This window comes from Salmo trutta, chromosome 4 (assembly GCF_901001165.1).
Source record: "Salmo trutta chromosome 4, fSalTru1.1, whole genome shotgun sequence".
Classification (NCBI taxonomy): domain Eukaryota; kingdom Metazoa; phylum Chordata; class Actinopteri; order Salmoniformes; family Salmonidae; genus Salmo; species Salmo trutta.
In genome coordinates this window covers 24000623-24013289 of record NC_042960.1, presented here as the reverse complement: position 1 = coordinate 24013289, position 12667 = coordinate 24000623, and the positions used below count along the sequence as shown (strand labels likewise).

The following is a 12667-nucleotide window of genomic DNA, read 5'->3' as shown; positions in this document are numbered from 1 at the left end:
CTTTTGCACACCAGTATTTCTACTTGCACATCATCCGCTCATCTATCACTCCAGTGTTAATTTGCTAAACTGTAATTACTTCGCTACTATGGCCTATTTATTGCCTTACATCCTCACGCCATTTGCACACACTGTATATAGACTTTCTTTTTTTTATTGTGTTATTGACTGTACGCTTGTTTATTCCATGTGTAACTCTGTGTTGTTGTTTGTGTCGCACTGGTTTGCTTTATCTTGGCCAGGTCGCAGTTGTAAATGAGAACTTGTTCTCAACTAGCTTACCTGGTTAAATAAAGGTGAAAAAAAAGAAAAATGTTGATAGACAAAAATACTTTTCTCACCTCTTCCACACTGACTTTAAGGAATTCAAAAGTACAATTCTGGTCTTTCATAATTTGGTCCGATATACTTGGATGTGTAGTGTCAGCGTTTGTTGCTGGCATGTCACCCCTAAGTTTGCTTATCTTGCCAATAAAAAAAAAGTTATTAAAAGTAGTTTGCAATATCAGTGGGCTTTTGTGATGAATGAGCCATCTGATTCAATGAATGAAGGAGCCGGGTAGGCTTTTTTCCCCAAACATTTTATTTAAGATGCCCCAAAGCTTTTTAATATCATTCTTAATATAATTTATTTGTTTCATAGTGTAGTTTCTTTTTTAGTTAGTTTAGTCACATGATTTCTTAAATTGCAGTACGTTTGCCAATCAGTTGGGCTGCCAAACTGAATTACTCTACCTTTTGCCTCATCCCTCTCAACCATACAATTTTTCAATTCCTCTTCAATCCAAGGGGATTTAACAGTTTTTACAGTCATTTTAATGCGTGCGTGCTTATTAGTAAATGGAATAAGTAGTTTCATAAATGCATCAAGTGCAGCATCTGGTTATTATTTACATCAACATATGAATCACTAAAAAACTTATTGTATGACCTCTCACACTATATTAGGCCCAGATATTAGAACTGGTTTTCCTAGATAAGTCTACTAGATTGTGATCACTACATCCTATGGATTTGGATACTGCTTTAAAGCAAATATCTGCAGCGTTCGTAAAGATGTGATCAACACATGTTGATGACTTAATTCCTGTGCTATTTGTAACTACCCTGGTAGGTTGACTGACCAAATTGATCCAGGTTGCAGGCACTGGTTACAGTTTGAAGTTTTTTCCTGAGAGGGCAGCTTTATGATTGCCAGTTAATATTTAAAATAACCCAGAAAATATACTTCTCACATTATCCAGATACTGACTGTTAGCACTTGGTGGTCTATAGCAGCTTCCCACAAGAATGGGCTTTAGGTGATCGTGTCCCTGCTTACAAATATCTGGGCATCTGGATAGGTGAAAAGCTGTCTTTTAAAAAGCCTATGAGTCAGTTAAGAAGCTGACAATACAAATGGGCTTCTATAGAAAGCTGATTCAGTAAAAGTTCCTATCGATCCTAGACTATGCGGACATCTATATTTTTATTTATTTTATATTTCACCTTTATTTAACCAGGTAGGCAAGTTGAGAACAAGTTCTCATTTACAACTGCGACCTGGCCAAGATAAAGCAAAGCAATTCGATACATACAACACAGAGTTACACATGGAGTAAAACAAACATACAGTAGAAAAATAAGTCTATATACAATGTAAGCAAATGAGGTGAGAAGGGAGGTAAAGGCAAAAAAAGGCCATGGTGGCGAAGTAAATACAATATAGCAAATAAAAACACTGGAATGGTAGATTTGCAGTGGAAGAAAGTGCAAAGTAAAAATAATGGGGTGCAAAGGAGCAAAATAAATAAATACAGTAGGGGAAGAGGTAGTTGTTTGGGCTAAATTATAGATGGGCTATGTACAGGTGCAGTGATATGTGAGCTGCTCTGACAGCTGGTGCTTAAAACTAGTGAGGGAGATAAGTGTTTCCAGTTTGAGATTTTTTTCAGTTCGTTCCAGTCATTGGCAGCAGAGAACTGGAAGGAGACGCGACCAAAGGAGGAGTTGGCTTTAGGGGTGACCAGAGGGATATACCTGCTGGAGCGCGTGCTACAGGTGGGTGCTGCTATGGTGACCAGTAAACTGAGATAAGTGGGGACTTTACCTAGCAGGGTCTTGTAGATGACCTGGAGCCAGTGGGTTTGGTGACGAGTATGAAGCGAGGGCCAGCCAACGAGAGCGTACAGGTCGCAGTGGTGGGTAGTATATGGGGCTTTGGTGACAAAACGGATGGCACTGTGATAGACTGCATTCAATTTATTGAGTAGGGTATTGGAGGCTATTTTGTAAATGACATCGCCGAAGTCGATGATCGGTAGTATAGTCAGTTTTACTAGGGTATGTTTGGCAGCATGAGTGAAGGAGGCTTTGTTACAAAATAGGAAGCCAATTCTAGATTTAACTTTGGATTGGAGATGTTTGATGTGAGTCTGGAAGGACAGTTTACAGTCTAACCAGACACCTAGGTATTTGTAGAGTAGTGATGCTGGACGGGTGGGCAGGTGCAGGCAGCGATCGGAGGTGGGAGGAGGTGCTCTTATTCTCCATGGACTTTAGTGTCCAATAACTTTTTTGAGTTTGTGTTGCAGGAAGCAAATTTCTGCTTGAAAAAGCTAGCCTTGGCTTTTCTAACTGCCTGTGTATATTGGTTTCTAACTTCGCTGAAATGTTGCATATCACGGGGGCTGTTCGATGCTAATGCAGAACGCCACAGGATGTTTTTGTGTTGGTTAAGGGCTGGAGAGAACCAAGGCCTATATCTGTTACTGGTTCTAAATTTCTTGAATGGGGAATGCTTATTTAAGATGGTGAGGAAGGTATTTAAAAAAAATAACCAGGCATCCTCTGACGGGATGAGGTCAATATCCTTCCAGGATACCCCGGCCAGGTCGATTAGAAAGGCCTGCTCGCATAAGTGTTTCAGGGAGCGTTTGACAGTGATGAGTGGAGGTCGTTTGACCGCTGACCCATTACGGATGCAGGCAATGAGGCAGTGATCGCTGAGATCTTGGTTGAAAACAGCAGAGGTGTATTTAGAGGGAAAGTTGGTTAGAATGATATCTATGAGGGTGCCCGTGTTTACGGCTTTGGGGTGGTACCTGGTAGGTTCATTGATAATTTGTGTGAGATTGAGGGCATCAAGCTTAGATTGTAGGATGGCTGGGGGGTTAAGCATGTCCCAGTTTAGGTCACCTAGCAGCACGAGCTCTGAAGATAGATGGGGGGCAGTCAGTTCACATATGGTGTCCAGAGCACAGCTGGGGCAGAGGGTGGTCTATAGCAGGCGGCAACGGTGAGAGACTTGTTTTTAGAGAGGTGGATTTTTAAAAGTAGAAGTTCAAATTGTTTGGGTACAGACCTGGATAGTAAGACAGAACTCTGCAGGCTATCTCTGCAGTAGATTGCAACACCGCCCCCTTTGGCCGTTCTATCTGGTCTGAAATGTTGTAGTTAGGGATGGAGATTTCAGAGTTTTTGGTGGTCTTCCTAAGCCAGGATTCAGACACGGCTAGGACATCCGGGTTGGTAGAGTGTGCTAAAGCAGTGAATAAAACAAACTTAGGGAGGAGGCTTCTAATGTTAACATGCATGAAACCAAGGCTATTACGGTTACAAAAGTCATCAAAAGAGAGCGCCTGGAGAATAGGAATGGAGCTAGGCACTGCATATAAATACAGCTGCCACTTTAATAAAGCCATGCAGATGCAGTTTATAATAGCGCACTGCACTTTATTACATCTGACAGCTTTAGTACTCATCACTGCATTCTCTACCAGAAAGTTGGTTGGCCCTCTTTGATGTCACGTAGGTTGAATCATTGCCTGGGTATCACCTGGGTATCAGGGATGGCTAACTCCAGAAATTCCTTTGGTCTCTACTGAGTTAACTAAAAGCTGATTTACCTTTCTTGCACCTTATTTGTGAAACAATTTTCAAAATGTTCTTAAATTTGATGTTTTGAAGCCTCTAGGGCAATTAAGAAAGCTGATTGATGACTTATTACTGATTGTGTTTGTTTTAATGACAGTGTTTTCTTTCTGCTTGCATTTTGATGTGTGTATTTTCTGTAATTCAGTGAAAGAGATCTGTAAAAGAGACCTTGGTCTCAGAAAATGTAAAATAAAAAAATAGAAAATTACCTGGTGTACGAATACTTGTTGTTCCCTCTGTTGTTCTGTAGTTTTACTACAGGCTGTGGGAGACAGGAAACATTAGAACAGTAGCAAATATTTAGCATTTTTAGTTAATTTATTTGGAAAAGTTGAGCTGCTGAAAAATGTTGGGGGTCCACTTTAATAATAATCATTTTTGTTTGTATAGTGCTTTTCGGAACACTCAGACACTTTATAAAAGGCAATAACAAATCTAAACTCACATGGACTTAAAAAAAAGTATGAGAGCTAAAGCTAAGCAATGACACCAGAGCTAAGGTCGGAGATCAAAGTAAGCATTTAAAGTCAAACCAGTCTGCCATCCATAATAGACAGCCTTCCTACCTATGCCTGTCGTCCCTACCTCCCATCCACTCTCTTTCTATCCCTCTCTCACCTTCCTGCAGGTGGTTATCATTCTCTGTTCTTCTTTGGTTGAGGTAATCATGGGAATGCGGCATACCCCCTCATAGACATTCCTTTGTTTCTGTGGGACATCAAAGGCATTTGATTCACATGAACATCTGACTCACACTATGGGAGGCTTCTGACACTTTGGGCTGGGATCCAATGTAATGTAAGGGCTTTGGGTTGGGATCCAATATAAGTATTAGAGATTATATGTGCATAATAGTTGTTTGACTCACATACAGTATATTGCACTTTGAGCTAAACCTGTAAGTCTTATCAAAAGCTTTCAAAGACAAAGACAAAGAGTGAAGGACATTTAATATTACTGACACTCAGCTCAGTGCTTTTCACACAATGATAATTTGCTGTGGGTCAGTCTGGGTCTTACCTGCATGGCACACATGCAGTGCTGGACTAGTCCTTGGACCCTGTAGTACTGAGCTTCCTTCAGAACTTCCTCCAGCTCTCGGTGGGACTCCGGAAGCGGTACCGAGCCGTCCCGCATAAAGTTCAGCACCAAGCCAAAATGGCGACCACACCTGTCCAACACTACCCAGCCTAAGAGAGAGGGGAAATATTGAGGAGTGAGCACTGATAGGCGAGAATCAATCTCATCTAAATGTAATTTTTTTCCCCATGTGTCGATTGCTTTAGTAATTCCTGAGGATATGGAGAAAACAAAAAGATGAAGAAGTCACATCCCATCACACGCTGCTAAGGGGAGTAAATGGTTTGTACTGAACGACACGTTTTCCAAAAATGGTGCGCATCGTTATTCAGTCTTCGAGGTATGTTTGCACCCATGTGGTGGGTGTGAACTAATCAACATAGGTGTGACCATTTGAAATATCAAATCCAGTGCAGCAGCACACCACACAAAATTGCCCTCAGCCATCATAAATCACAACATTCAACTGGTCGTTCAGTACAGTACTGTTTCCAACACAGCCCAGTGTTTCCAATCCGTTCTTTTGGCTCCCTTAGGACTACATGTTTTCTTCCAGCATTAGCAAACCTGATTCGCAACCTTGGTGACCATTAGCTGACTAGTTGTATCAAGTGTGGTAGTGCTGGACAGGAACAAAAATGTGCAAGCCTGCGTGATTCTAGAATAACATATTTGGAAACACTGGCATACATAAATAATACACATAGGTCCATACTTACCCTCCGAATCTATGGTGACCTCTGCTCCTCCATTGCACATGCTCCTTAGTAGGCTGTCCTCTTTGCTCAGGGTCTGTACCGTGGTGTAATGCAGGGAGCCCCCAACATTCAGCTTTACATATTTACTCCCCGCCAGACCCCCTCCAACCCCCTTCTCCTCGCTGCCCTGGCCAGAGGACTGGGTGGCAAGGACGGAGGCATCTGCCACACTCCCTGCGGAAGCCTCGGCAGACATCAGGCTTGCTTGCAGTTACAGAAGTTCTTGATTTAAAAACAGGAGACCTCAGTTGGGGGATGTGATTTCAACTGAATTATCAAAAACAAATACAACTGTGAACATAACAAAAATGAGGTGGATGTTTGGGGTGTAACGGTACACGGGGACCTCCGTTAGGACCACACTGTGAACCGAATGAATACATAAATTGTTTTAATTCAAAATGAAAACACTAGGCCTATAGGCTATGCCTATGCTGCATTGTAGGGCTATTAAATCTAAGCTAAGAAAATGTTCAGAGGCTATTCCATTAAAAAACCTTTTTTTGCCTATGCGCACGTTGTAATCAAAATTTGTATCTAAATTGGTGCATTTCAAACTGTCCTTTTGTGAGGCGCAGCCGGGAACTAGTTCTGTACGGTGGCAAGTGGTGGAGTCGATAAACTAGAATGGTTTAAATCTCCAGTTTGGGAAAATGTTGGCTTCCCAGTAATTACAATGGCGATGGACAGTTGTGGATAAATGTTAACAGTAATTCGCCACGCACAACAAGAAAACTCTATACAGCTGCCAACACCTCAAATATGTTGACAGATTTATGCTGACATCACCTCAATAAACCAGGGCAAGACAGAAACACAAAAAACAACACATCGTCATTCAAGCAGCCTTTGGCAGTTGATTCTAACTGGACCAAAGAAATTACAAGAGCGATAGGTAGGCTGTGTTTCATTTTTTTACAGTCTTTGGTTTATAGCTGCTGATATGCACCCATTCTCCGTGGTTGAGAATATGGGCTTTCAGTATGGAGCAAGATCGCTGCCAAAAGCTTGAACGTATGTATCGTTAGGATCGTAGGAAAATCCATACGTAAATTGTTAGGATTAGGGATGCACAATAGATCTGTGAACATATCGGAGTCGGACGATATAACTAAAAATGCCAACATCGGCCGATGTCTACTTTAACGCCGATGTGTAAAACGATGTTAAAGCTGACGTGCATACCTATATAACGTAGGTACATGACGTAATGACACCAAGTAAAACTTTGCGCTACACGTGCAACACAGCATTCCTAACCTAGCCCACAATGTCTGCTGTGTGGGTCGAGTAGTCAACAAGTCGAGCAGTCATTTGAAAGAGTAAGAAAATTTCAGCGAGACAACTCAAAGGTGAACTCCATTAAAGCTAAGATTGCCATTGACAATCAACCGTTCTCTGTCGCGGGTGATGTTGGCTTTCGCCGACTGGTCGCGCACAGGTACACACTACCAAGTGCGCTATTTTTCAGATGTAGCCCTACTGGAGTTACACAGTAATAGCGTCACTGCTATTAGCTTCATGACATACATACTATGGAATGCCGTTTGGGTCTTTGCATGTCAGAAAAGATACAGTAGCACTGTAAAAGCTGTACGCAATAGTCTGCAAACAAGCAAACACCGGCCACGAACGATGTGTTTACAATGCCGCGTTGGTAATAAAGCATCATTTGTCAACCGCAACTTCAGCTTTAGCTTGGTACCTAGCTAGCACCAATACAACCAGCCTGAAAACAATGACCAGTAGAAACCGCAGTCATTTTCATTATTCTTAGCAATGATTTAGGAATCCTTGTAAGTATTAGCTAGGTAGTCACTTGTTGTTCACCTATTGAAATTGAACTTCATGAAAATAAATAGCTAGCCAACTACTTAACCCTGTTTCCCAAAGCTAATGTTATAAGCAGCCAGCTAGCTTCATCTGGCTAGTGAAGCTTGACGGGACCGGGTTGTGAAGCTAGCCACAATAAGGATTAGGCACAATAGTGGAATTTGCGGATTGCCTTCAAAAGAAAAGTATGGCACTGACAGTGATGCAAATGAATACAAATAGTAGAATTATGCCATACTTTTATTTTGATGGCTACCTGCAGTCCGCTATTGTGGCTAATCCTTATTGTGGCTAGCTTCACATAGTTCTTATTTGATTAATGGTGGTCGGACCCATCTTATAAATTAGGGTTATTTTAGATGACACATAGCTAACTATAACTACCAAAACGGATGTCGTTTTGCTATGTTTTTGGGGAAGAACATTGTTTGCATCCACGAGCTAACAAGCTTTTTTTTATGACCAGCACTGTAGGTGCGCGAGACAACTTTACCAGCATCATAGCATACATAGATGAATCGTTGTGACATATGAAATATGAGTGAGTGTAATCAACGTGTAATAACTACGTAAAAAATGTATGAACTAGAGGTCGACCGATTAATCGGAATGGCCGATTAATTAGGGACGATTTCAAGTTTTCATAATCAGAAATCGGTATTTTTGGACGCGATTTAAAAAGAAAATATATTTTACACCTTTATTTAACTAGGCAAGTCAGTTAAGAACACATTCTTATTTTCAATGACGGCCTAGGAACGGTGAGTTAACTGCCTTGTTCAGGGGCAGAACGACAGATTTTTACCTTGTCAGCTCTGGGATTCAATCTTGCAACCTTACGGTTAACTAGTCCAAAGCTCTAACTACCTGCTTTACATTGCACTCCACGAGGAGCCTGCCTGTTACGCGAATGCAGTAAGAAGCCAAGGTAAGTTGCTAGCTAGCATTAAACTTATCTTATAAAAAACAAAATCAATCAATCATAATCACTAGTTAAACTAGTAATATCGTCAACCATGTGTAGTTATCTAGCCTGTCCTGCGTTGCATATAATCACTTAGGTACACATTGCTCCAACGTGTTCCTAACCATAAACATCAATGCCTTTCTTAAAATCAATACACAAGTATTTATGTTTAAACCTGCATATTTAGTTAATATTGCCTGCTAACATGAATTTCTTTTAACTAGGGAAAATGTGTCACTTCTCTTGCAAACAGAGTCAGGGTATATGCAGCAGTTTGGGCCGCCTGGCTCGTTGCGAACTGTGAAGACTATTTCTTCCTAACAAAGACAGCCAACTTCGCCAAATGGGGGATGATTTAACAAAAGCACATTTGCGAAAAAAGCACAATCGTTGCACAACTGTACCTAACCATAAACATCAATGCCTTTCTTAAAATCAATACACAGAAGTATATATTTTTAAACCTGCATATTTAGCTAAGAGAAATCCAGGTTAGCAGGCAATATTAACCAGGTGAAATTGTGTCACTTCTCTTGCGTTCATTGCACGCAGAGTCAGGGTATATGCAACAGTTTGGGCCACCTGGCTCATTGCGAACTAATTTGCCAGAATTTTACGTAATTATGACATAACATCAAAGGTTGTGCAATGTAACAAGAATATTTAGACTTAGGGATGCCACCCGTTAGATAAAATACGGAACGGATCCGTATTTCACTGAAAGGAAAAACGATTTGTTTGAGATGATAGTTTCCGGATTCGACCATATTAATGACCTAAGGCTCGTATTTCTGTTTGTTTATTATTATATAATTAAGTCTATGATTTGATAGAGCAGTCTGAGCGGTGGTAGGCACCAGCAGGCTCGTAAGCATTTATTCCAACAGCACTTTCGTGCGTTTTGCAAGCAGCTCGTCGCTGTGCTTCAAGTATTGCGCTGTTTATGACTTCAAGCCAATCCACTCCCAAGATTAGGCTGGTGTAACCGATGTGAAGTGGCTAGCTAGTTAGCGGGGTGCGCGCTAATAGCGTTTCAAACATCAGTCGCTCTGAGACTTGGAGTAGTTGTTCCCCTTGCTCTGCATGGGTAACGCTGCTTCGAGGGTGGCTGTTGTCGATCTGTTCCTGGTTCGAGCCCAGGTAGGAGCAAGGAGAGGGACGGAAGCTATACTGTTACACTGGCAATACTAAAGTGCCTATAAGAACATTCAATGGTCAAAGGTATATGAAATACAAATCGTAGAGAGAGAAATAGTCCTATAATTCCTATAATAACTACAACCTAAAACCTCTTACCTGGGAATATTGAAGACTCATGTTAAAAGGAACCACCAGCTTTCATATGTTCTCATGTTCTGAGCATGGAACTTAAACGTTGGCTTTTTTACATGGCACATATTGCACTTTTACTTTCTCCTCCAACACTTTGTTTTTGCATTATTTAAACCAAATTGAACATGTTTCATTATTTATTTCAGGCTAAATAGATTTTATTGATGTATTATATTAAGTTAAAATAAGTGTTCATTCAGTATTGTTGAAATTGTCATTATTACAAATAAAAAAAGATATATATATATATAGAAAAAAGATATAGAAAAAAAGAAATTTAAAAAAATTATATATATATATTATTTTATTTATTTTTTAAATCGTCCGATTAAAATCGGTATTGCCCTTTTTTGTGGTCCTCCAATAAATCGGCATCGAAAAATCATAATCGGCCGACCTCTATTATGAATGCGTTAAATTATTATGTGACGTGCAGTCATATTCAGGTTGTGATTGGTCAACAAGCTTATTTGACACTCAAATGACCAAAACGGCGTTCCATAGCAAAAACCCAGACGGCGTTCCATAGAAATCCTGGTTGAGAATGAAACGACCGAACAACGAAGCAGCACAGCAAGTAAGTGAAATAAATAGCTTTTGATTATGTTTTACTGGTAATGGGGACATGCGTAAATGCCAACAAATTAACTTTTTGGTCAGTGTAGTGTGTGTGTGTGTGTGTGTGTGTGTGTGTGTGTGTGTGTGTGTGTGTGTGTGTGTGTGTGTGTGTGTAACCTTATTTAACTAGGCAAGTCAGTTAAGAACTAATTTTTATTTACAATAACGGTCTACGCCGGCCAAACTCGGACGACGCTGGGCCAATTGTGCGCCGCCCTATGGACTTCCCAACCACGGCTGGATGTGATACAGTCTGGAATCGAACCAGGGACTGTAGTGATGCCTCTTGCACTGAGATGCAGTGCCTTAGACCGCTGCGTCCATGTGTTTGTGTTAACTATTTAACTGTACTAGAATGCTTAAAAAGGCCACAAATTTAAAATAAATCGGTATCGTTTTTTTGGCAAGGAAAATATTGGATATCGGCAAAAAATGTAATATCGGTGCATCACTTGTTAGGATCGTAAGAAAAGCCAATCTTGAAACATGTAATGTAAACGTTAAATTAGATCTGTACACACAAACCCTATGCTATGACTTTAAATTAATTTTTGCATGTTCAATTACTTAATTTATGTCTCCCTTGACTCGGTTAGAGATCTTTTTTATACGTACAAACTTCTCAGTAATGTGGCACCTGCAAAGGACAAGAACTGAACATAGCTAATCAATCAAGCAACTCTAGCCCAGACCAGTTAAAGTTGCTTTGCAGCTTCCAGTTTCAATTCTAAAATAAAAGTCTAGAGCTTGTTTTAGAACTGCATTCAATAACAACATTATACCAGTAGATGGCGTAGTAAAGGCTTGGGCCTTCAGTGAATGACTTCTGTGAGAAGTCATTCACTGAAGAGCATTGTCTAGAATAACTAACTGAGCTGCAAAATAGAAAGTAGATAGTTTGTGCAAAACAGAAAGCGCAAACCATCGCATTTAACCATGGCAAGGTGACTGTGAATATGGCCGAATACAAACAATGTAGTTACTCCCTCCGTAAGATAATCAAACAGACAAAACGTCAGTATAGAGACAAAGTGGAGTCGCAATTCAATGGCTCAGACACGAGACGTATATGGCAGGGTCTACAGACAGGGTCTACAGACAATCATGGACTACAAAGGGAAAACATGTCAAGTCGCAGACACCGAAGTCTTGCTTCTGGACAAGCTAAACACCTTCTTCGTCCGCTTTGAGGATAACAGTGCCACCGACGCGGCCCAATACCAAGGACTGTGGACTCTCCTTCTCCATGGCCGACGTGAGTAAGACATTTAAGCATTTACGGACATATTCAATCTCTCCGTATCCCAGTCTGCTGTCCCCACATGCTTCAAGATGCCCACCATTGTTCATGTACCCAAGAAAGCAAAAAGTAACTGAACTAAATGACTATCACCCCGTAGCACTCACTTCTGTCATCATGAAGTGCTTTGAGACTAGTGAATGATCATATCACCGCTACCTTACCTGACACCCTAGACCCACTTCAATTTCCTTACCGCCCCAATAGATCCACAGACGATGCAATCGCCATCGCACTGCCCTATCCCATCTGGACAAGAGGAATACCTATATAAGAATGTTGTTTATTGACTATAGCTCAGCATTCAAAAACATAGTACCCTCCAAGCGCATCATTAAGCTCGAGGCCCTGGGTTGAACCCCGCCCTGTGAAATTGGGTCCTGGACTTCCTGACGGGCCACTGATCCTCAACACCGGGGACCCACAAGGATGCGTGCTCAGCCCCCTCCTGTACTCCCTGTTCACCCATGACTGTGTCCACGCACACCTCCAACTCAAATCACCAAGTTTGCAGACAACAGTAGTAGGCCCGATTACCAACGATGACAAGACAGCCTACAGCCTGCGATTGTGGTGCCAGGAAAATAACCGGTCACTCAATGTCAACAAAACAAAGGAGCTGATTGTGGACTTCAGGAAACGGCAGAGGGAGCACCTCCCTATCCACTTTGACGGGACTGCAGTGAAGAAGGTGGAAAACTTCAAGGTCCTCGGGGGAAACATCACTGACAAACTGAAATGGTCCACCCACACAGACAGCGTGGTGAAGAAGGCGCAATAGCGCCTCTTCAACCTCAGGAGGCTGAAGAAATTTGTCTTGGCACGTAAAGCCTTCACAACCTTTAACAGATGCACAATTGTGAG

At 41.3% G+C, this 12667-nt stretch overlaps 1 protein-coding gene across 2 annotated transcripts in view; it reads right to left on the bottom strand.

Moving 5' to 3' along the window:
- Positions 1-12667, bottom strand: part of LOC115192103 (BTB/POZ domain-containing adapter for CUL3-mediated RhoA degradation protein 1-like) — a 64835-nt gene that overhangs the window by 37463 nt on the left and 14705 nt on the right. The window contains exons 2-5 of one of the 2 annotated variants that reach the window (XM_029750237.1): positions 5715-6020; positions 4936-5105; positions 4534-4623; positions 4125-4177 (exon numbers count right to left, since the gene is read on the bottom strand). In XM_029750237.1, coding sequence (XP_029606097.1) covers positions 4125-4177; positions 4534-4623; positions 4936-5105; positions 5715-5949 — 548 coding nt within the window. In that variant the 5' untranslated portion in view covers positions 5950-6020. The remainder of the gene's footprint in view (positions 1-4124; positions 4178-4533; positions 4624-4935; positions 5106-5714; positions 6021-12667) is intronic. The other variant, XM_029750236.1, reaches the window with a different exon arrangement.